General features: G+C 38.1%; 2 protein-coding genes across 2 annotated transcripts; one reads left to right on the top strand and one right to left on the bottom strand.

Annotated features, from left to right (window-relative positions):
* Positions 1-14,530: 14,530 nt before the first annotated feature.
* chp2 (calcineurin-like EF-hand protein 2) lies at positions 14,531-20,561 on the top strand. Its single transcript, XM_079822670.1, has 7 exons — positions 14,531-14,861; positions 15,355-15,427; positions 15,537-15,617; positions 17,289-17,413; positions 17,663-17,724; positions 17,798-17,920; positions 18,032-20,561. The coding sequence occupies exons 1-7, from the start codon at positions 14,795-14,797 to the stop codon at positions 18,083-18,085; spliced, it is 585 nt and encodes a 194-aa protein (XP_079678796.1). The 5' UTR covers positions 14,531-14,794; the 3' UTR covers positions 18,086-20,561.
* Positions 19,067-25,403, bottom strand: cox7a1 (cytochrome c oxidase subunit 7A1). Its single transcript, XM_079822673.1, has 4 exons — positions 25,270-25,403; positions 21,303-21,389; positions 21,082-21,166; positions 19,067-20,963 (listed from the first exon to the last, which is right to left on the bottom strand). Exons 1-4 carry the CDS (start codon positions 25,282-25,284, stop codon positions 20,905-20,907), a joined length of 246 nt encoding a protein of 81 aa, XP_079678799.1. The 5' UTR covers positions 25,285-25,403; the 3' UTR covers positions 19,067-20,904.
* Positions 25,404-26,057: the final 654 nt, after the last annotated feature.

Below are 26,057 nucleotides of genomic sequence, written 5' to 3'. Positions count from 1 at the left end.
ATCTGTCTGTTTTAAATGCCTATTCCCCGAGTGGTAGGCTACAACGACTGGCTGTTTTAAAATATCTACGAGAAGTAACTTAGCCTAGGCCTCCATACTGACAGCTTGGCTCATAGCTTGCAGGTTTGCTTAGTGCACTGTAACAATATTTAAGAATGCATATATTTTTGTTTTCCATTTGATTGGTTCAACCGCCACTCGCCCAAATTTAAAATATATTTTTTTCGTCAAGTCATCCGCGGCTGTAACCGCCAACAGCGCATCTCTGTGAGGCGGTTCAGCCATGGCATGCACGCTGCAGTTATCCGGCCTGCCTAGCTTGCTTGAAGCACTGACTGAAATGAAACGAACGCGGTCAACGCGCGCGGCGCGGGCTCGAAGCATTTGCCTAGGAGGGGCGGGGCGGGCATGTAAGCGGAGGGTTAAAATGAAGCGCTCTGATTGGCCGAAAGCTTTTCACTCCACTTTCACGCTGTGCCTCAGCAGCAGAATCAACGTCATAGATTGCACTGAAACCGGCGAAATGCGAGATGCAACAAAATGCGTACATTGAGAGCAGCGAATCGTACAAGCGTACCAAAGGGTCAAAATGCGTGCCGAGTACGAAAAATGCGTACATGTTGGCAGGTCTGCTTACCTGCTGACTCGATGAGGTACGAGTAAATGTCCGGGTAAGACACCTCTGGCCACTGGGTGGGGTTGTTACACCAATTTGACGCTGGGAGAACGAAGGGACATGCTTTTTAAATTGACCAAATTAAATGTGTGGGTGTATCTTTCACGCTCTGTGGCAGGCAGGCTGGACATATAACAACTTGACATGTTTCATCATAGTGATTTCTTAAGTTATTCACGCCTGCCAGCTGTGTACGGACGTTGTTTTGTGCCGCTATTTTGTATTGAAGTCAATGGGAAGTCTAGTTGATTTTCCCCTAAAAAGGGGCGGTGAGGAAATTGACAGTTAAGTTCCCGGATGTGCCGGTAGTCCGTATAAAAAGTGATTCGGCAAAACTTTTTAAAACATTTACTACGAGCAAATGGTATGAATACACATAAGAAAATTAAATAAAAATAATATGGAGAGGACATTTGAAAAACATATAATTTTAGGTTTCGTCTAGGTTACGAATGTAATCCCATTTCCTGAAGGATGGAGGCGTTACGTCGTCTGACATGAATGGGACTAAATGGGAATGTCTAGGTTATTAATGTAAACTGAATGGCAACTCATTTTATTAATTTAAAAATGGCAAACTTGTATTTAAAACAACTAAAACCAGTATCATACTTATAATTTGATTTACCTCCTTCAACCCATTAAAAATAAAAGAATTATGAAATATATAAAATAAGTATGCCTACATTTTATGACCTAATAAATGAATATAGACTGTAAGCATTAAAATAAATGATACAATCTAAAGAATATGTTTAATAAAACTATTCAAGTGTAAATTATATCATAATTTTAACTAAAACTATAAATATAGGCACAATATAGATGCATTTTCTGTCACTGAATAAAAATGTACAAGAAAAATATTATTAAAATCTGAATAAAAGTATTTCTAACAAATTATTTAGCCGAAAAATATTTTGTTCCCGTATGGTTTTCTGAGAATAAAAAGGTACGCCTACTTGGTGCATCTCCTCTTTCCTCCGCCATTTTGAATGTAGGCTATGATTCAATATCTCAAAACAACAAAGAGATACATTAATTAAATGTGGAAAAAAAAATTAGATCAAAGAGACAATAATTAAATGGAATCGTAGACAATGCTTTGTGGGTTCGCCACTTGGTGGTTGGGACATGGTACTAAAACTTAAATGGTTCAAGATGGCTACCAAATATATATGTGGTGGACGCTATGCATGAAAGGGTTCATTAATATGGATATTAAATAGTTGAAGACTGTTTTGTAATTAATGCAAAATATGACATGCAAATGGCATGAATAGTGCATGTATTGTCGTCATGAAAATATGCAAAAACATCATGAAAGTCCCCACATCCCCATGCTGCGTAATATCCCAAGCATAAACTGGTCAGTTGACATTTTTTTGACATGCTGACTATATCTTCAGCAAGTGCACTTGCAATGAATTTTTAACATAAGATTCCCCCGTACTTTTACTTTAGCAATATGTTCTTGATGCAACTATAATGCAACATGAAATGGAATTCAAATCTCTCTTTACTTTGCAAAACATTCCAGGAGAAAGTTACTGTAGTGTGTGTGTGTGTGTACAAGGTTAATTAAATTAGCCGTATAATCATATCACTGGTGATAATAATGGCTTCCAACGGGAATGTATTCTTAATCAAGTCCACTGGGGAATGAATACATTCAATGCAACTGCCAACTTGACAACTGTAAAACTGCATTTTACCTGAGGGAATGCAATAATGAAGGTTTAATAGAGTGTACGAATGTAATAAAATGAGCAGCTTATAAATGATTAAGTTCTACTGCAGAAGAAATATCACACTTGAAACTGAGAATCGCAGAGCATAGTAAGTTAGCAACTTTAAATGTATTCCTTCAGGACCTCACAACTAGCCTTGTTTTCCTTAAACCAACAGCGCATGTCAAAACTCCTAAAAATTCCTTGTAAGCATGCAGTGAAAAGCTTGCCAAGAGGTACTAATTGTCTCTCTTAATCTGAAGTTGCTCTAATATAGGCCTAGTATAAATACAGAACTTTCCTCAGGGCAAAGCTTCTCCTGCATGGGGTTTATTATGTAAGTATTTGAGGTCATTTGTGTGCATTACAGGCAGAAATTCTGAGTGGGTTTGTGCCTTTAAATGTTTTTCTCTCTCTCTCTCTCTCTCTCTCTCTCTCTCTCTCTCTCTCTCTCTCTCTCTCTCTCTCTCTCTCTCTCTCTCTCTCTCTCTCTCTCTCTCTCTCTTTCTCCCCTTCTTTTAGATCATGAGAAAAGATGCAAAATAACTTGGGAATACAACAGTTTTATTATTTTGATTTGCCAAATTCAGCACGGTGGTTGTTTTGGTTCTTCAGTTTGGGATGAATGTCATGGAAGTTGGCTGAGTTTCTTGTCCACACATGCCATCCATTCCAATGTATTTTCAAGTGGATATGAGATTTTAGCTACACATAATGTGATCCTTTCTGTCGAAACTATATTTAAGTTTGCCTTGCCTGACACCATTTTTGGATATTTGGATTTTAAGCTTATTACAGTTCATATTAATTTATCTACCGGCGAGTTTCATTCCCTTTCAGATTCAATATACTTTCAGACGATCTTGTGCTGAACTGCATCTGTAACCTATAGAGTTTCTCCAGTAATTTGCCTTTAAAGCACATACTTAGCAACAGTAACCAAGCTCGGAGATCAGCTGTCACAATTTCCCACGACAGTCTTGTGGTTTGGGATTGGCAACTAAAACCAACAGGGCAGGCTAAACCTACAAAAGACTCTAGCGCCATCAAGTGTAGGCTATAAAAAAAAAAGCCACGGCATTTTGTCCTCAAATTGTTTATGGATTTGTGCGGAGACCGAACTGTTGTTGTTCTTTCTCGCAGTTAAAAAAAAGAAGATTGTACAATTTTACAACTATACGTGTAATCGTCCGATGATGAAAACATAATCGCATCACCTAGCATAGACAGCCTACAAATAAATAAAAACAAACAAGCATGCTAGTTTATAAATTAAATGCGATTATTATGAACAAATAGCTTACATGCTAAGCCCACACAATCGCGAGTGTCATATATAGTGATGGGAACTCAAACTCGTTTAAACTAATCGATTCTTTTGAACAATTTCGCAGAATCAGTTCAAAAATCTGATTCAACGATTCATTTTCTACGTGACGTGATTACGCAATCACGCATATCATACGCTCACTGACGTAGAGACTTGTCCAAATATTTCACATCTCTTCTGGGATTGCTCATACACATGTTTGTTCTGGAAGGATATTTGTTGTTTTGTACGCACATTTTCTTCACAAAGCTTTTCTTCGTTATACAAAGATGTTTCATTTGGTCAGCACATCTTTGATAAAGATGTAAAGGACCAATATTTTTTGATAAACCTTTTTATTTTTGTAGGGAAATTCTTCTTACACAAATGTAAATTTCAAGGTGCTAAGCCCTACTTTTTTATCTTTCGTAAATAACTTAAATCCTACTTGGACACTCTTCTTACATCCAGCAATTCCAAAGCCCTTAAAACTGTCTCACTGTGTCATATGTATGATATTTTCCTGATTGTCTTACCTGTAATTGTACTTTCAATTGTATTTACCCATGGCATGTATTATGTATGTTCCTTGCATTAATAAAAAAATAAATACCAACACCTATTCTGTACAAGTTTGATGAAGAAATAAATTATACATTGTAATTAAATTACACATGGCAATTAAGGTAATTCAATTAAATTCAAATTTATTTGTATAGCGCTGTTCACAATACATATCGTTTCAAAGCAGCTTTTTTTAACATTTTAAATTGATTTGTACATGTTTGTTATACATATGCACATAAGCACACAGATATACATGTTGTTAATGAATAGGGTATATAGAGATGAGTATGGGTGCGTGTTGATGCAGAACTGCGTCATCTGAAGTCCTCGCAGGAGTTGAGTCGTCTCTTCACAGGTGTTGGTCATCTGAAGTCTTTACGAGAAGCTGGATCCACACTGGAGCTGACGGACTCTCTAGTTACCTCGGGATGGGCGTTCGGAGATAAAAACAGAACAGAAAAATGATTAGCTGCTGTTCAAGGCATTAAGCAAAGACGATCATGTGCAATGATATAACTATAGAGTACAACCTAAGGAGATGCATCATGTGAATGCCTGGCTAAAGAGATGCGTCTTTAATCTAGATTAAAACTGGAGGAGGGAGTCTGAGCCCCGAACATTATTAGGAAGGCTATTCCATAGTTTAGGTTCCAAATATGAAAACGTCCTCCTTTAGTTGACTTCGATATCCTCGGCATTACCAGAAGCCCAGAGTTTAGTGATCTTAAAAAGCGTGATGGGTTATAAGGCGATAGAAGATCAGTTAAATACACTGGAGCTAAACCATTTAGGGCCTTATAGGTCAGTAGCAATACTTTATAATTGATACGAAACTTAACAGGTAACCAGTGTAGAGATGCTAGAATTGGTGTTATGTGCTCATATTTTCTTGACCTAGAAAGAACTCTAGCAGCTGCATTTTGGACTAATTGTAGCTTGTTTATTGAGGAGGCAGGACAGCCAGCTAGTAATGCATTACAGTAATCTAGTCTAGAGGTCATAAATGCATGAACTAACTTTTCTGCATCAGAGACAGATAGCATGTTTCGTAGCTTAGCAATGTTTCTGAGGTGGAAGAAGGTTGTTTTTGTAGTATTTGAAATATGATTTTCAAAAGACAAGTCGCTGTCTAATATAACACCCAGGTCTTTAACTGTAGCAGATGAAGTTACAGTACATCCTTCTAAATGTAAGTTATAATTTAAAGAGCACCTATCATGGAATTTTGAAATTTACCTTTCATGTAGTGTGTAACATAGATCTAAGTGAACAAAAACATACTGCAAAGTTTGAAATATGACAGTGCACCGTATATGTAGTTATTTTCTTTCAAAAGAGTCGACTCGGAGTCATTTTTAAGAATCGTTAGAAGACCGAAGCTTTTTCTCTGACTAGATGACGTCAACTTGTCAAGTTATTTGAATACGATACGCCCACTTATTGCGCTCCAAGACGCCAGTGAAAACTAGAAAACATCATGGCCACGAGACGCTGTGTTCTGAAGTGCGACTCAAAAGCAAACTTTTTTCATCTGCCCAAGGATGATCATTTGAAGACTAAGTGGCTTGAAGACAAACCATACATCGTCGCGATTGAGTGTTTATTATTAGTCGTCAAATGTATGTTTCGCGATCTCAGGAAGCTTTTATTATGGACTTTTATTATGGCACATGGTATCTTCTTCGTCTGTCTGTACCATATATGGATTACATGTGCACAGAGCGCCCTCCGGCTGCCAGTATGAATTGAAAACAACACATAAGAGACTCAATCGCTCATGATTAGGCTATTTCTGCCCATTTTGAGGAAGTATTGAATAAAAAATACTCCTCTGTTTAGAAATTTGACACAGACATATGAGAATCTATCAATATGTCTCCTCATCTGCACACTTTTGAACTAAAAGCCCTGAGGGATGTTGATTTGTCGCGAGTCTTCGTGAGGAGTTTTTTTATGAATGAGATCAGCTGAGGCTCATATTACAATCAAACAGTACCGACGCGGTTTTCATATTCATAACTCCTGACACATATTAACAAATTACTGTCATTATAAGACTTTGATGGGCGTTCCGTTTCCGAGAATATCTGCACAGACTATACCAATCACAACTGACTGGGTCATCTGACCAATCACCGCAGATTAGCGTCACGTAAAGGCGGGGTTTTGAAAAGTGAATCACTAAAGGAATCATTTGAGAATCGCTGTCAAAACAGGTAAAAATAAATGCATATTATAAGAAAACTAAAGTCTTTTTTGTCATTGCATGCATGCAAAACTGTTGTTGGGGACTTCTAAAACAATATTTGGAACATTTTAAATGCCATGATAGGTGCTCTTTAAAAGATTCTGTGTACCAGTTTTTGGTCATATAAGTAATACCTCAGTCTTATCTGAATTTAGTAGGAGAATATTTTATATCTTTAACACACTCTGTTAGCTTGGATAATTTAGAGATTTCATGGTCGCGCTGAAATATATATCATCGGGCATCGGCATAACAGTGGAAACTAATTCCATGCTTTCTTATAATATTACCAAGTGGCAGCATATCTATATACATGGGCGTGGAAGTGGGGGGAAAAGTGGACCTGACAACCCAGGGCCCCGTCTAGGGAGAGGGCCCTTTGAAAAGTCTAGAATATATTTTAACATGGAACATGGGGGCCCATCAGGACTGCCTATGCACAGGGCCCAGGATTTTGTGCTACACCCCTGTCTATATATACAAATAAATAAAAACAAACAAGCATGCTATTTTATAAATTAAATGTGATTATTATGAACAAATAGCTTATTTGCTAAGACCACACAATCGTATAGTGATGAGAAATCAAACTCGTTTAAACTAATTGATACTTTTGAACAATTTCGCAGAATCAGTTCGAAAATCTGAGTCAACGATTCATTTTCTACGTGACGTGATTACGCAATCACGCATATCATACGCTCACTGACGTAGAGACACAAATTAGACTTGTCCAAATACCAACACCTATTCTGTACAAATTTGAAGAAGAACTAAATTATACATTGTAATTAAATTACACATGGCAATTAAGGTAACACTTACATATGTTACCATTTAGTAATACCAGTTAATAATTATGTATAATTACATGCAACTAACCCTGCATGTTGTTAAACAATATTACTTAGTACTTACATGTATAATTATACTGTAACAATGACACCTTAAAATAAAGTTTAACTGCAATAAATTACTGTCATGTGAGGTTATCGCAAGCTGAGGTTACGAGGTGAAATTTAAGCATTAGTGTACATAGTTTTGGTTGCAGAAATACAAATATGCATAAGAAGAGCTGAGATGGAATATAATTATTCAATGTATAATGCATTATAAAAGTATTACTAATGCATTATTACTCCTTCTAATGCATTGTAAGGACTGATGAATAATTAGAACCTCAGTTATACACTTAATATAGTATATAACACAAGACAAACAACCAATTTCAGGCATACCAAGGAATCAATAAATGTAATGCATTTTAACTTTGTCTACAATTATTTATGAAAATACACAATGCACTATAACGTACATAATGAATACCTTTATAATAAATTATATTAAAAGGCTTTAAGTGTTATAAATATTTAATGAACCTGTTGCTTATCGTGATCATTGTTTTCTTTTAAATTAATAAATAAATACAGCTTTTTTTTTACATTCAATTTGGCAAAAAATGCACCCGCATCGAATGTTATCACTCGATTGAATGGGCGTTATCAGTGGTTATCAGCCCATATAGGCTAGAAGGTGCCTACTGCGCCTACTGCGGGTGCTCTGTCTCGCTCTTAATATTTTCTGGGCATGCAATACTGCTGACTCGGCCAGCACTGCTGCTTCTGGGGTCCTGACATGCACAGGTGCACCCGCTGGGGTACTGTTGGGTAAAGGTGCGTCCAGTGGGGACTTGGTAGACATGAGTGCTACCTGTAAGGAAGAGACTTGAGTCTTCTCAGTTGCTTTCAGCAACTCGGGGATCTTCAGAGTTTTTATCTCTGGGATCTTGTCAGGGACACCCCGAGCATCCTGTGTGCAACAGAGACCTGCACCCTTTAGAGAAGAGGCAAGAGGCTGCCTCAGTGGCGCAGAAATCCTAAGCTTTTTCTTCTCTGCGATGTTGTTGGGCACAGGTCCTCCCTGAAGAGAACAGCCATTAGGGCTTCTGCTCCAGCAGCTCCCACCTCAGCGGCTCAGGAATCTTTTGTTTCTGCCTGCGTTGTCCTGTTGAAAAAACAAACATAATCATCTAATGCTGACCAGATTTAGGCCCAATCCCATTTCTACCCCTTAGCCCCTCTCTTTCCCCTACCCCTTTGTTTTGTGCGTTCACGTGAAGGGGTAGGGGTGTCTCGATTCTCTTTTGGTTGGAGTGGTAGGGGTAAGGGGAAGGGCCAGATAGCCCTTCAAGCGAAGATTTTTCAGGACCACACTTCAAACGAAGGGGTATGAGGAGTTTCCCTCCACCGACTCCGTGCTGCTTGAATGTGTGTATGTGGCCACTCGGGATCGATCACTTGTGTGTCGTCTGGCTGCCAGTTTCTCCGTAGCTTGCTAAACGCTCTATTTGATTGATTTGAACACATATTAATAATAGTTTAAAAAATATATATCTGGTCATCCTTCATAACGCAGTTGATATTTACATCACATATCGTCTGTAAACTCTTGCGTTACCAAGGCAATGACTGACTTGACGTATAACGTAGCCTATAAACATTATCGCAGCACCACAGTAAAACATATCCGTACCGGCCGGCTCGGATCAGCACAGAATGGAGCAGTTAGTAAACAAAGAGAAGAGTTTGACCCGATGGAAAAGCGGCTTCACCAGGCTTGTATCATTCTGTATCATCTTAGGAAACTCTGGCTCATATGTTTTTGAACTGAAAATGAGCGCTGTTTTATTAAGTCCAAATGCAGCGCAAAAATCTGTTGGGAGTGAGTAATTTGTTAAACGTGCCTGATTTCTGTTAGATATAGCCTACGCACTTCATTTAGCTGTTTATACTGGTTAAATGTCACAGGACACTAATAAAATAAACGGGGTATGATGACGTGTAATGGTATAGTAGTGGTGTCCCATTTCTTAGGGGAATATTTTCACCCCTATGCCTTGGCACTCTGTTTCAAGGGGCAAGGGGAACGTGTAGGGGTAGGGGAAGGCGAAGGGGTATGCTGTGCTCGGGAGACTGGACATTCTCAGAGGAATCCCTGAAGACCAGAGATGTCGGGCATGAAGTTTCTTCTTCCTGCACTGTTCCACACCACTACCATAAGGGAGTATCCTCATAAGCAGATATGGGGTCGGAAACCTCCATTATGGCCCACCACGGCCCCGCAGCAAGTGCCGTCATGAGCTCATCTGACTGCTCTACGCTCTCAGGAAAATAAGTTGCCATGGTTGAAGATTATCGTAAGAAGGGAACAATACTGCCTTTGTGCTATATCTGTAAACACTGTAAAAGAAAGATACATTTAAGTGATGAGTTGAGTAAATATGGTAACATATATGATAAAAGAGGCAAGGGAGGATAAAAGCCTATTTTGAATGTATTCAAAATGAACAATGAAGCTGAAAAAGTTTTTTTTTTAAAAATCAATTAATCTACTAATGTGCATAACTAAGCTGCATATAAAGTATATATCAATGTCTTAATTTAACCCGTATCTATCATGCCGTTTATTGACTGCACAAATATGACAACAATAGAAGCTCCACTCATTAAACTGACCAATAAGAATATATGAAGAGTTCAGATGCAAAAGCCTCACTTCGGTCAAAAATTAGATAATGATACTGAGTGAATGCTCTCCGCATATAGGCTAGAATAATTTCAAAAAATACTTTCACTTCAAACCCACTAAATCCCAGCCTCAGCCCATTCAGAAGTACCGGTACTTAGGTTGAAACCTATACATAGAAACCTGACAAAAATGCTTATTTTAAATATTTTAAAAACGTCAGACGGACTTAGAGGCTTTTGCATCTGAAGTCTTCATATGTAAATAAATGTTGTTTGCTTCTGTCCAAAATGTGGCTTTTAAAGACATAAGAAAGTCTAAATGAAAACCATCAGGAAAGGTCAGACGCAGAGGTAACATTAAGGCCAATCAGCTTTAAGTATCACTTCAGTTACACTATTTTGCTTTAGTTTCAGCTAGACTATTTGTTGGTGAATAAAATATAATAATCTCAAAACAAGGGAGATTGAATGACAAACATTTCTTATAATAAAGGAGTGGTTGATGAAGTTTCTCGACAAGATGTATAGGTAGCCTACATAATTATTTTAAAAATAAATACATAAATAAAACCCAATTTTCATTAGTTTGATCATTATTGATTTACATATCAAACATCTCATTTTACACCGCATCGATTCAATATCATTCCACTGTTTAAGCAGAATCTGAGTTATGAAATATTAATTAAAATTCATATCCCCAAACCCCTGTGTAAAAAGCGTACTTACGATCACTCGCCGACTCGCTACAAAGAGCTTGATTCCTCTGCACTCAAGGTTATACTCACCGAACGTTCGATGGAACGTGGCGAATAAATGACGTGACAATGGACCTGCTATATTGGATTAAAACTGAACTTTCAACACAAAGAGTGACTGACCATGTTTAATTCATAATTGTTCATACATACATCTCCGTTGTACTTTTGTAGCCTACTGATGTTCATCACAAACAATGAAGCTAGCGAAGCTGCAGAGCATAGTGGGATATAGCTACAACTTACACTCAACTAAAGAATTATTAGGAACACCTAATACTGTGTTTGATCCCCTTTCGCCTTCAGGACTGCCTTAATTCTACGTGGCATTGATTCAACAAGGTGCTGAAACCATTCTTTAGAAATGTTGGCCCATATTGATAGGATAGCATCTTGCAGTTGATGGAGATTTGTGGGATGCACATCCAGGACATGAAGCTCCCGTTCCACCACATCCCAAAGATGCTCTATTGGGTTGAGATCTGGTGACTGTGGGGGCCATTTTAGTACAGTGAACTCATTGTCATGTTCAAGAAACTAATTTGAAAGGATTCAAGCTTTGTGACATGGTGCATTATCCTGCTGGAAGTAGCCATCAGAGGATGGGTACATGGTGGTCATAAAGGGATGGACATGGTCAGAAACAATGCTCAGGTAGGCCGTGGCATTTAAACGATGCCCAATTGGCACTAAGGGGCCTAAAAGTGTGCCAAGAAAACATCACCCACACCATTACACCACCACCACCAGCCTGCACAGTGGTAACAAGGCATGATGGATCCATGTTCTCATTCTGTTTACGCCAAATTCTGACTCTGAATGTCTCAACAGAAATCGAGACTCATCAGACCAGGCAACATTTTTCCAGTCTTCAACTGTCCAATTTTGGTGAGCTCGTGCAAATTGTAGCCTCTTTTTCCTATTTGTAGTGGAGATGAGTGGTACCCGGTGGGGTCTTCTGCTGTTGTAGCCCATCCGCCTCAAGGTTGTGCGTGTTGTGGCTTCACAAAAGCTTTGCTGCATACCTCGGTTGTAACGAGTGGTTATTTCAGTCAAAGTTGCTCTTCTATCAGCTTGAATCAGTCGGCCCATTCTCCTCTGACCTCTAGCATCAACAAGGCATTTTCTCCCACAGGACTGCCACATACTGGATGTTTTTCCCTTTTCACACAATTCTTTCTAAACCCTAGAAATGGTTGTGCGTGAAAATCCCAGTAACTGAGCAGATTGTGAAATACTCAGACCGGCCCGTCTGGCACCAACAACCATGCCACGCTCAAAATTGCTTAAATCACCTTTCTTTCCCATTCTGACATTCAGTTTGGAGTTCAGGAGATTGTCTTGACCAGGAATACACCCCTAAATGCATTGAAGCAACTGCCATGTGATTGGTTGATTAGATAATTGCATTAATTAGAAATTGAACAGGTGTTCCTAACTCTTTAGGTGAGTGTATAAAGTAACCTATAACAGACCATTCAACCAAACTTAGTCAACAAATATTACAATAAAAGCATATTTTTTATATTAGAAATATGCTTTTCTGATACATGTTTTGGTAACACTTTACACTACGGTTTCATTAGTTAACATTAGTTAATGCATTAAAGGGGAGGTAAAACACATTCTTTTGAAGGCTTGACTGTGTTTGTGGGGTGCACTGTAACATGTGTTCATGCTTCGTTTAAAAAAAAATTGCCTTATTTTTCATATATTTGACCTTTATTCTACACTGCTCTGTCCCTCCTTGTAAAACGGTCTGATGCTTTCCGGGTTGTATGAAGCCAGTCCCTCAAAAATACGCAGTGGGCTCTGATTGGTTAGCTGGCCCAGTGTGTTGTGATTCGCTAACCGCATAGTGCACGGTTGTCGGAAATGTCACGCCCCTTACCGGAGGCTGTGCTTTGGTCAGTATTAGAAACAACGGCGTCAATAAAACCATATGAGCCCGAATCAGACCCAGAACATTTGAGTGAAGATGATCGAGCAGAACCTGTTCAGTCCTCAAGAGTAAAGACTGCGGGTCTATAATGATCGCTACTGAATGGCACTTTAACTTTTGTATTTTTAGAACGATTATAGCCAAATATCTGTCGCAAGAACTAACCCAAAACGAACACCAAACACTGGCTTTACTAGTAAGTTAGCCAAATCACACACAGAACCATGTTTAGCATGCCTGGAGATAAACAATACATAAAAGCTCTAATCAAAGAATCATTTACACTAATGCCAAGTTCGCTGTTGAGATTTTAACGTTAGTGTTTGTAATGTTAGGTGTTCGTCGGATAACGTTAAGTATGAATGAGCATTTAACAGACTGGTTTGCAGAACAGCGCTGTCATCTGTTTACTTCCTTGCTACAACCTATTACAGGAAAACACATCGATGAAAAATAAATCAGACTTACAGGTTGTGGCCCGTAAACAGCTTCTGTTTGTAAATCCAGCTTTCAGGACACGCCGTGGTGCATATCCTGTATTGAACTCGCAAAGTTTGTGGAAGTTTGTGTTGTCCTCCGTGAAATATGCAGCGCGCGCGTCGTGCATCCACGCACCGGCAGTGTTTTTTTCACGCAGCTGACGTTGTGCAAATCCGGCATTGAAATCGCGAAGACGGTGGATGTTTTCCTCTGTTAGATGTGCTGCAGGGAGCCCTGCGCGCGCCTGATTCCCCGCTGACTCAAACACACGTGCAACATGCTGTATGTTAAACGCTCTGCAACGCACCCCCGTCCCAAGGAAGGCTGAACAGAGCAAGTACCCCAGACCTGCAATCCGGATGAAAATAACAGCGTTTCCTCAGCATCGCGGCAACAACACTCCAGCCTAACTATACCACAACAGCGCCGCGATACAAAATGGCCTCACCCCCCCTTATTTAATCTTCTCGGAGGAGGGGTTTATGTAAATATTGAGCCTGTTGATGTCACCAACCCTGGAGGAATGTGTGTAGTCGCCTACTGGCCGTTTGCTGTAGTTCTTAGAAACTGATTTCTTTAAAAGCAAATATCTCCCTTTGCTTTAAACTTTGAACGTTGTAACTTTGCAGATGTTGTTTATGCTCAAGCAGCAACATTACACGCTAGCTAAAGTTAGAATAGTGAAATCGTGGTTTACCACCCCTTTAACATGAATGAGCAATACATTATTTGTTAATTTTTGTAAACGTTAGTTAATAAAAACACAGCTGTGGTTTGTTCATGTTAGGTCACAGTGCATTAACTAATGTTTAAAAATATTTTAATTAAGTATTAGGAAATGTTGAAATTAACATTAACAAAAATAAATACAATCTTTAGTTCATTATTGGTTCATGTTAACCGGGAAGTGGGGGACAACCTAACGCTTTTTGACTTTCTCACTTTGTGTAAATCCACTTTTGTGTGTGTGTGTGTGTGTGTGTGTGTGTGTGTGTGTGTTGTGGTTTTATTTGAAAGAATGTTTATTGTCACTTCATGTGTCCGAATTTAGTTGCAACAATGATTTATCTCTTAAACATATAAACTAAAAAATAACTGTCTTGTCTACAAAAGCTTTGCACGTTAAATGTAAAGTGTAATTTTGCTTCGTAAGTGTATTGATATAACATGAATACTACTTTGTATTTATAACATTTTTGCATTCTGCTTTGGCTCATTACGAGTCGTTCGAACAAAAACGACTCTTGGTTGAATCACTCAGTGAATCATTCGACCGCTCAGACGGGATTCATTGAACAGATTCGACTCAAAAGAATCAGATTGCGTTAGTGTATTGGGCGTTGTGTAATCTGTGCACAGACAGAGTATAAATTATCCTATTCTGAGCGAGCACAAGAAACAGTGGCGTATGCAAACATCCCGTTAACATTTAGCAACTTCTAAAATCGGATTTTTAATGTCGTGACTTCTTAGTTTTCGTCAGTTTTTGCTCTCAGCTATCTGGGTATGGGATAACGTTAACTTGCATGTTTAAAAGCTGTCAATACATAATATAAAATGGGTTCGACGCGCTCCACCCTATTAAAAATCCCAAACGCCGAGGAGTTGATGCAAGAAACGGGCTGTGAGTGACATAGTTGTGTTTTATTACTGGCGTTTTGTTGTTGTCGCGCTTGAACGAGCAAACAAACAAAACAACAATTGTATCTGCACATTTGTTGTCATTAGTGCTTGTAACGTTCATGCTCATATGGTCGCTAAAATAAAAGTATCTCAAAGTGTGGGTGTAAATTCGGGTGCATGAGCAGAAACTGTCCTAGATTGACAGTGACAGGTGTTTAGGTCATGAGACTTTACTCCACAGTTGCAAACCAACGATACACAAATCCTCTGTGTATTGCACAGATAGTAGCCTATGTGTATATGTTGAGAAATATAGAAATAAAATACACTAATGAATGTCAGTGAGGTTTGTTATAGAAGAGAATTGATTAAATGGTCAATTCAATTTGTTCACGGTCCATTGGAATTGATGCACTCTTTTGTTATTTGTTGAGTCATGATGCTCGCAGGGCTTCAGTGAAACAATTCATAATATGAGACTTTCTCTTTTCCAGTCTCGCCTGCTCACATTATTCGCCTGTATGATCGTTTCAATGCTCTGGATAAAGAAGGACGAGGTCATCTCTGGTGAGGCTGATGTTTAGACTGATGTGTTATCCATGACACCGCCTCAGTTAAGATTTCACTTGTAATTTCAAAAACATTTGCTCGTTCCTCCTGTCTCGTTCTCAAATAGTCCCCAGGATTTTGGAGCCATAAAGGAGCTGGCAATGAACCCCATAGGAGACAGAATAATAGGTGCCTTCTTCTCCCAAGGGTAACGAATCTTGGCATAAGCTACAAAGTGATATTTTAGAGGATTGAAAATAATTGATGTTCACATTGAAGTCTTGAATGTTGGATTCTAACATAAAACACTCTAACATGAGGCTGGCGCGATCTATTTAAGTATTTTTTTTTCATGCTGACCTATTATTGTGGTAGGCTATAATTTATTTTGGATATCACCACCCCTTAAAGGGGTCATGAACTGCATTGTTTTATGTTTCCTGTGGTGAACTTACACTGTAAAAAATTTCCGGCCTCTCCAATTGAAAATTTTCTAGTGACTGATCACATCTAAATTTTTCAGTTAGCCAAACTGAATTTCTGTAAATTGATACAATTTTATTCACAGAAATTCAATTTGGCCAACTAAAAAAATTAGATGTGATCAGTCACCAGAAAATGTTCTATTGGAGACCTCAAATTTTATACAGTGTATAATGTCAAGATGATTTTTACTCCAAAACGTTTCTTACCCAGATTTTAGTCCTCTGATCCGAAGGCTCTGTTTGAAGGGGCGTGTCTACTGTGAGACTTCAGTGTAAACGGCCTCTGCTGTGATTGGCTGACGTCTTTGCATATGAAATAGCTAGTATTACATGTATAACTCACTCAAAAACATTTAGCACGTTTTTACTATTACAGCTCTCAAGGTTAACTAATCGTGAAAAGTGTTGATTATAGCATTATATTTAGATCGTGGCATGAAAGGTTGCAGTGATGAGCGTTAGCCGATCACAAACATGTTGAGCGCATGAATGCTGTGATCTCGTCATTGCAACTCGATTTCTGCACACTAACAAATGCTTTCATCATAACTAACATTGCAAAGACAAAGTAAATAAGAGATTTGTTCAGTATTACGGGAGTTTTGGCGCGAGTCACTGATAAACTTGCGCTGTTTGATTGACAGCTCCAGCGATTGCAAAGGGAGCGTTCTTTGATGGCTTTCTGTCTATAATTTATTCACAGTTTAAATTACAGAATATTTTCATTCTATTAAGAGAAACAATGTGAAGTTGAGCGTTTAGTCGCTGGTTTGATTTACTGACACTTACATTTTACATTTTGACACGTACACTTATTTACATGTTGTGGCATTACTGTCAAGTCCGTAAAAGTGTGTTTGCAAAGCCTGAGCAAAAACTATGATTTTCAAAAAGAATCCACAGTGAAATGTACCGCATACAAATAAATAATGCTCAACTGAGACATTCACATTGTTGAAAAGAAATAACCACAGTCCTAGCATTCTTAGCATCCTAGCGATCCTTTGAGGAGCTCTTCTCTCCTCGTCATCTCACTAACACACCAGTGGGCGGGGCCAAAGTTGCAGATAGGCATCTAGATAGGCACATTCCACAATGAGTCGTTCTTTGGGCTTGGTAACAATAAAAGCTGTTTTTGGACTAACAAGGACGTTTTCAGTTCTGTAACTTACAGGATATTCTTATAATATGATGACCTCTTATATGTCAAAAAGGAATATGTGATTTCTCAGTTCGTGACCTCTTTAAAAGACAAACTATGATTAGTCGAGTTGCCTTTTGTTCAGACTGCATTGATACTGCATGTGTACATTTCTCAAAAAGCTGTTTTTCAGTTACCAAAATCATAAACTGTGATTGTATCTTGTTGATATAAATAATGATGTCACTCTCAGAATGGAAACGGTGGACTTCAACGCTTTCGTGAAGATCCTGGCGCATTTCCGGCCCGTTGACAAGGACCGACCCAAAGACCCCAATTCTCCTGAACCCATTAATAGCAGGAGCAACAAACTCAAATGTATGTTTGCTTTCGCTTTTACCTGGAAAATTAACCACATCCTCTCAGTAATGGAACGGATAATGTACATCCAGGCGGTCAATAATGGAGATGTATCATTGTGAAAGGGTTTATTTTATGAGAATGAGAATGTGCAATATCCTGCTTATAACACTGTTGTTCACCAAAGTAAAGAAATAAATGGATATGAAATATTGATTTGAGTTGAAATGATTCCTTTCTCTCTCGCCTGGTTCTCCATTCCTGTAGTTGCGTTTCAAATGTATGACCAGGACAAGGATGGCAAGATTTCCAGAGACGAGCTTTTAAAGGTCAGTAGTTTCTTCATTCATGTTGTGAGATGTTCTGCTGTCTTCTCACCAACTGAACATGACTGATTGACAGGTTCTCCAGGACATGCTGGGGATGCAGGTGACAGAGGAGCAGCTGGAGAGCATAGCAGACCGCACTATACAGGAAGCAGATCTAGACCGCGATGACGCAATATCTTTTGAGGAGTTTCGAAAGGTATCGGCCGACATTCTGCATTCACGGCGTTTGACAAAAGCGCCTGTTGTGATGTCAGTGGAATACGATTGCTAATACTTGTGTTTCGACCTGTTTATTGCTTTGTATCAGTCTCTGGAGAAGGTCAACATTGATCACAAGATGAGCATTCGCTTCTTGCGCTAGACTAGAGCATCGTGGGAAAGGCAACCATGTACGCCTCTATCTCCATGCCTGAGAAAATGGAAGGAATATCGCAAACGCACGGGACAGTATGACGGGATCAGCTTTTGTCTGTCTAACAGGATTTTAATGCACTGGTAATGTCTGCACTAAAACTGACAAAAGATTTGCACTATTATTCAAAATTTTGGATCAGTTAAAGGGATAGTTCACCCAAAAATGAAAATTAGCCCATGATTTACACACCCTCATCCTAGGTGTATATGACATTCTTCTTTCAGACGAATATAATTTGATTATATAAAAAATGTTCTGGCCATTGTTTCTTTGTTTATGAAGTCCATAAAAGTGCATCTATCCATCATATAACTGCTCCACACGGCTCCAGGGTTAATAAAGGCCTTCTGAAGCGGAGTGGCACGTTTGTGTAAGACAAATATCCATATTTAAAACTTTATAGACTAAAATAACTAACTTCCGGCGGATTGCCATACGCATCGATTTACAGCAAAAGAGTAAACCTTGACCCTTGACCCTTGATGTATGTGTATTGACGAACACAGAAGCACAGAGGATAGAGCAAAACAAAACACAGCTCATGAATTAGAGTCTAAAACGAGAATTTTTAAAGAGAAATAGCGGAGGATTTCGATATAAGAGAAGAAGAGCTGGAGTTTGTTGCCCAGCCCTATCCGCAAAGAGATGTCAAAGCTTGCGATGCTTCTATACATTGCATTATGGGTTACTCTTTTATCGCAAGTCGAATTGCGTACAGCTTTCCGCCGGAGTTAGTTATTTTAGTCTATAAAGTTTTATATATAGACATTTTTCTTACACAAATGCGCCACTTTGCTTCAGAAGGCCTTTATTAGCCCCCCAGAGACGTGTGGAGCAGTTATATGATGGATAGATGCACTTTTATGAACTTCATAAACGAGGCAACAATTCACTGCCATTATAAAGCTTGGCAGAGCCAGCTTTTTTAATATAACTGATTTTATTCATCTGAAAGAAGAAAGTCATATACACCTAGGATGACTTGAGGATGAGTAAATCATGGACTAATTTTCATTTTTGGGAGAACTATCCCTTTAAGTAAAGTTAGAAGTTCAGCCATGTTTTGCTGTGGACAGTAGGTGGCGCCAAGTGCATATTTTTGATTCATGTCAGTGAAACACTACAGTTCAAAAGTTTAGATTTTGAAAGAAATTATACTTTTATTTAGCAAGGATGCCTTAAATTGACCTGAAGTGACAGTACATTTAATTTATAATGTAACAAAAGATTTCTCTTTCACATAAATGCTGTTCGTTTGAAATTTCAATTCATCAAAGAATCCTGAAAAATTCACACACAAATATTTGATCAGCAAATCATCATTACTATGATTTCTGAAGGATCATGTGACACTGAAGACTGGAGTAATGATGCTGAAAATTCAGCTTTGCATTCACAGAAATAATGACATTTTAAAATATATTCAATTAGAAATAGTTACTTTAAATGGGAATAATATTTCCAAAACAGTGACCACAAACTTTTGAATGGTAGTGTATATTTGCATTCTGCATCTTAAAAAATAATTACATTTACTGAATTGAATAGTTGATTTTGTTATATAATTATGACTAGCAGGGGACAGAGTTCATAATAATGTTCATAATGCCCAGTGTTAAATTGTCATACAGCACCATATGTGAAAAAACAGGTTTTTTGTGAAGTATGATGATCCCAGTGTAAGATTTCACAGGTTTGAAGGTTTATTAGATGCAAACACTTTTTTATGCATATACCGTTCTGTCACTTTATCCTGAATCCTGATAAAAACTGGATTTTTTTTCCCTGGTTATCTCAAAATATGTCTTATTTCTTTAAATGCTACAAGGCTACCTCATCTTACCACACTTATATGCATGCTGTGCCAAAACCAGTTAAAAAGGGCTTTTTTCATCTTTGTATTAAATGTAACTGACTTTTAAGAATGATATTAAAGCATTTGCATAATATTCAAAGTATTGTTTCATATATTTTTGGACAGAAACTTTTAAACATTGGCTCTTATTGTGGCACAAGCCCAACTTGTTAAGCAGTGAGCATTTTTACAACAGAAATTCATTTTGAAATGTGTTAAGTTATGGCATATTTTATTAATGTATCTGAACAACCCTAAACCTATTTACAAGTTAAAAGTTCAGCCATGTTTTACTGTGGACAGTAGGTGGCGCCAAGTGTGTATTGTTGATTCATGTCATTGATACAGTGATGTCAGGGTTTTTGAAAGAAATTAATACTTTTATGGAGCAAGGATGCATTCAGTTGATCAAAACTGACAGTAAAAGCATTTATAATGTTACAAAAAATGCTATTTTTTCTATTTATTAACGAATCCTGAAAAAATTGTCAATTTTCATACAAATATTAATCACACTTTGTATTGGTAGCTTTAACTACTATGTATTTGCATTAAATCAGAATATTAGAATGGTTTGTGAAGGATCATGTGACACTGAAGATGCTGAAAATGTACAGGAATAATTTTTTTTTAAATTGTGATATTTCACAATATTACAGTTTTTACTGTATTTTTGATCTAATGAGCATAAAGGACGCCTATAAAAGCACATTATTACTTCTTGCAAAAACATGATCAAATCTTAGATCCCAAACGTTTGAACGGTGGTGCGTACTGTAGTGATAAAACACTGCTCAATGATAGAGACCCATTTGTAGGATGTAATACATTCATCTTTCATATATGTGTTTTATTGCTCAAGGTTTTTGAAATGAAATGGATTTATACAGCATCATGCAGTTTCAAGTTATTATGCTTTACCCTTGGGCAAACAGGCAAACAGCAGCCAGTACAAGGAAAAGCCAGTGCCTAAACAGAATCACAAAGGAAAAGGAGACTTCTTAATACTGGTATGTGCTTTATATGAACCTAAATAAACAACAACAAGTCAATCTGAATTTTCATGATTGACCATGAGGTTTTGTACCTGCTACTGTGATGGTCATGGTCAAACGGTACAGAAGGACGTCTGTAGTGCCTCCTTTAATGTGGATAGGCAGACCGTTATCCTCCTGTAAATGTAGATCGTTTTTATTGGATTCATTTCCATATCTGTGCAAATGTAAGTCAGTGCACTCTCTGAACGGATTCATATTTAATGTATAGGTCTGTATTTTTGACACCATGTCAGTCTGAAATATGTCTTACCAGGAAAACCTTCTGTTTATCCGGCACCTTGTTTTTCATTTGCCGGACTGTTGTGCTAAACGCCCGGGAGGCTAGACGTGGAAGACTCTGAAAAAGTGAAGGAGAAATACACTAAAAAAAGCCAACATTTTTACCTCAGCACGGTCTCATTACACTTTAAAGATGTGAGAAATTGAAGCATATTCAATAATCTTCAGGCGATCTGAGATGGACAGTTGTATTTTAAAAAATCCCAGATTTGGTGTAGAAACAAATTTCACTCTCAAATTGCTAGTAAATTCACAAACAATTACTAAGACAAGTAACACATCTTGTGAAACTTACCCCTATAATGTAGTTAATTTTTTTTGTTTAATTGTCCCACTTGATATTAAGTGTCTTTAACTACTTTGTACTAACATTTAAATTAAAAATCTACATATGTTTTTATATTGTACTTATATTACAAAAATTATGGCTGTATATAATTTCTGTAATTACAACTTACACTGTTGTTGACTCTTAAACCTAACCTACCCACACCACCAAACCTGTCCCTAACCAACCCATATCCCACCTCAATAGCAGCAAAAGTGTATGTAGCAAATGTAGTACGCCCAGGTTACATTCATACCATATATAACTTTTTTTTTAAGCGATTGTTAAGTAATTACTTATTCAAAATAATTACCTACTCAAGAGAGTATGCGATTTCGGACACAGCCCTAGACTGAAGCATTGCTTAAAATCAAACATTAAACAGCATATAAGTCAAAACCGTCTCCAAATCCGAATTTTTAGCTTATATCTGCTTCACGTTTGTGAAAAGCATATGCTTGTCTCAGAGAACTCACTCGATATGTTTTTAACGTAATCTATTTCATGTACATTAAAGGGATATTTCACCCAAAAATGAAAATGATGTAATCTTTTACTAACTCTCAATTTCTTCCAAACCTCTATGAGTTTCTGGTCCCACTTTATATTAGGCGTTGTACTGTAATAACATTTAAATGCATCACTTCATATAATGCACTTATTGTGTACATACATGTTATTACATACATATATTTAGCTGTAATTAATTTATGTGATTACATCTACACTCACCTAAAGGATTATTAGGAACACCATACTAATACTGTGTTTGATCCCCTTTCGCCTTCAGAACTGCCTTAATTCTACGTGGCATTGATTCAACAAGGTGCTGAAAGCATTCTTTAGAAATGTTGGCCCATATTGATAGGATAGCATCTTGCAGTTGATGGAGATTTGTGGGATGCACATCCTGGGCACGAAGCTCCCGTTCCACCACATCCCAAAGATGCTCTATTGGGTTGAGATCTGGTGACTGTGGGGGCCATTTTAGTACAGTGAACTCATTGTCATGTTCAAGAAACTAATTTGAAATGATTCGAGCTTTGTGACATGGTGCATTATCCTGCTGGAAGTAGCCATCAGAGGATGGGCACATGGTGGTCATAAAGGGATGGACATGGTCAGAAATAATGCTCAGGTAGGCTGTGGCATTTAAACGATGCCCAATTGGCACAAAGAGGCCTAAAGTGTGCCAAGAAAACATCCCCCACACCATTACACCACCACCACCAGCCTGCACAGTGGTAACAAGGCATGATGGATCCATGTTCTCATTCTGTTTGCGCAAAATTCTGACTCTACCATCTGAATGTCTCAACAGAAATCGAGACTCATCAGACCAGGCAACATTTTTCCAGTCTTCAACTGTCCAATTTTGGTGAGCTTGTGCAAATTGTAGCCTCTTTTTCCTATTTGTAGTGGAGATGAGTGGTACCCGGTGGGATCTTCTGCTGTTGTAGCCCATCCGCCTCAAGGTTGTGTGTGTTGTGGCTTCACAAAAGCTTTGCTGCATACCTCGGTTGTAACGAGTGGTTATTTCAGTCAAAGTTGCAATCAGTCGGCCCATTCTCCTCTGACCTCTAGCATCAACAAGGCATTTTCGCCCACAGGACTGCCACATACTGGATGTTTTCCCTTTTCACACCATTCTTTGTAAACCCTAGAAATGGTTGTGCGTGAAAATCCCAGTAACTGAGCAGATTGTGAAATACTCAGACCGGCCCGTCTGGCACCAACAACCATGCCACGCTCAAAATTGCTTAAATCACCTTTCTTTCCCATTCTGACATTCAGTTTGGAGTTCAGGAGATTGTCTTGACCAGGACTACACCCCTAAATGCATTGAAGCAACTGCCATGTGATTGGTTGATTAGATAATTGCATTGATGAGAAATTGAACAGGTGTTCCTAATAATCCTTTAGGTGAGTGTATAATTACACTGTTGACCCTTCCCTTCCCTTTTAAACCTACCCATACCACCAAACCTGTCCCTAACCAACCTGTAGCCCACCTCAATAGCAGCAAAAGTGCTTTGCAATACAATATGAACACAATAAGTACATTGTAACTAGTAGTTAAAGGTGCACTATGTAACTTTTCCATCCGCTAGAGGTCGCCTATTCAAAACAAGGGCAGAGTTTGATGACGCCACGTTTGAGCACAGAATCTTGGGACATGTGGTCTTCCCCTCACAGCCGGTGGGAAAGACTCGGGATAGGACTCGGGGAGAAATCAATGACGTTATGACGTTACTCTGTACGTTCTCTCGGCGGCTGCTATGACACTTGTTCACACTGCAGTGAGAGTAAAGCACAAAATAAAACCGGAAACCGAGGGTAACGCAGATATGATGCCATTGACAGGCGACTCCCTCACACGTCCCGGTTCCTCGGTTAAAATAGCAATTTATCACGATTTACAAATAGTTGGAAACATTTGGGGATATTGTAAGTACTCAACTGAACAAAATATATAACACTGGCCTGGTGGTTTTTGGATATTTTACTCAAAATGTTTTACATAGTGCACCTTTAAGGACACACAATATGAAGTGTGACCGAGTTTCTTTCTTCTGCTGATATGCAATAGAAGATATTTTGAAGAATGTTGGTAACCAGACGGTTGATGGGACCCATTGACTTCCAATACTTTTTCCCTATTTGGTCAATGGGGTCCATCAACTCTTTGGTTACCCACATTCTTCAAAATATTGTCTTTTGTGTTCAGCAGAAGAAAGTAAGTCATACAGGTTTGGAACAACATGTGAGTAAATAATGAGAGAATTGTATTTTTGGGGGGTGAACTATCCCTTTAAGAACAAAACATGCAAACTGAATGTAACATTTTATGGTTCTGAAGGTCATCTCAGCTCATGTGGAGCAGTTATGTGCTGTGGTTTTAGCCAATTGCTGCACTTCAGCACCTGGAACAAACCAATCAGAGTGTAATACACACTGGTTGGTTAGACTGAGAATGTCCCACCCCTTTTTACTTCACTGCCCATCAGCGTGTGTGTGTGTTTGTCTGCATGTACGCATGCTAAATGTGGAGAGGCTAATGGTGACATGACCTCCTGACTGTCCATTTAAAAAACAGTTGTGTCTGTTTCATATGAGGACACGGTTAAAGCAGAAAATGAAGACGATGAGTTTACAAGCACACTTCTGATCGCTTTAATGCCATGTAGAGTACTAGAGTTTGATTAGTAAAAACAAAAAAGGCAAAATAAAAAAGGATTTGTTTGCAGTGCACAATCAAACTTTTTGGAATAAAAGGACAAACAAATGTTAGTTCATAAATTGAGCTACAGTATCAGGTGACCGTTGAACGAGTCTTTTCTTTAGAGGTCATTTACGGCTATCAGTCATTCAACAGCCACTAAAAATGCCAAATCTTTACAACAGCAAATCACGAAATGTGTTTGCATCAAAAAATGAGACTACAACCTAAAAACTAGTTTCCCAAACAACGTCTGCAGTTCGATGGTCAGAGTATCGTTCTGTAGCTTAGTTCCTGTTTCACGAGTATTTTAGGAGTAGATTCTTCCTGATCTCACAGCTGTTGGGTTGCTAACCATGAAGGAATAAAGAAGAACAGCAGTGTATTTACCAGTAAATGCCTCATGTCCGACGCTGCTCTCTGTTAAGCTTGTTGATTCTTGTCTAGTCGGGGCCCTTACAAGGACACACACACATTTTGCATAGCTTTTGAACTGGAGCCAAGTACGGTCAGGTGGGGAAAGACAACCCTGAACAGTCAAGATATCAGCTGATTCAATATATACAGCACAACACTGAACTGCAGTAATAGTAGTCATTTTTCATGTTTAACACATTTTTTGTCACAAGTAGACCAAAGGTCACACACTGCTACCTCTTAATCAGAAACATCAGCACAAATAACATACTGTCGTGAAATCTTTTTCTCTCAAGAGTGTCCATCATTTCTACAACAGATGAGCAGTTATGACATGCAATGCTTAAAATATTAATGGAGTCGATTTTGGTTAGACTTAATTTAGGATTTAACAACTTTTGCACAGCTATTTTACAACTTCATGTTATATTTTTTAAATTAAATCAAATTAAAATTAATATAGAATATAAAATATAATGTAATAAAACAACTAAGCAATTTATTTGTCACAACTATTTTGCAATTTCACTTACCTTCAAAAATAAAAATTAATCAAAATAATAAATTGCCATCAGACAAAGCATTTTTTTTTTAACATCACTGTTTCCTGTTACATTAGCATTAAATGGTTTGCAATTTTAGTGAAATTTTGCTCTGTAAAAAAATAAGTAAGGGATAATCCACGGCTAGCTGTGCATTAAATAAGGGATAATCATATTTTCCCCCCAAATGACCATGGTATAGCCGAAACGGGATAATCC

Source organism: Gobio gobio, assembly GCF_949357685.1.
Source record: "Gobio gobio genome assembly, chromosome: 8".
Taxonomy (NCBI): Eukaryota; Metazoa; Chordata; class Actinopteri; order Cypriniformes; family Gobionidae; genus Gobio; species Gobio gobio.
The sequence above is the reverse complement of the archived record's forward strand: the minus strand, read 5'-3'. Positions and strand labels throughout refer to the sequence as shown.

Coding starts and splice junctions, on each gene's coding strand:
- cox7a1 (XM_079822673.1), bottom strand. Junction 21,167..21,302: donor ATAAACAGAAGGTTTTCCTG/GTAAGACATATT, acceptor CTACATTTACAG/GAGGATAACGGTCTGCCTAT. Junction 20,964..21,081: donor CATGACCATCACAGTAGCAG/GTACAAAACCTC, acceptor GATTCTGTTTAG/GCACTGGCTTTTCCTTGTAC.
- chp2 (XM_079822670.1), top strand. CDS start 14,795: ATGGGTTCGACGCGCTCCACCCTATTAAAAATCCCAAACGCCGAGGAG. Junction 15,428..15,536: donor GAAGGACGAGGTCATCTCTG/GTGAGGCTGATG, acceptor GTTCTCAAATAG/TCCCCAGGATTTTGGAGCCA. Junction 17,414..17,662: donor CAGGAGCAACAAACTCAAAT/GTATGTTTGCTT, acceptor CCATTCCTGTAG/TTGCGTTTCAAATGTATGAC.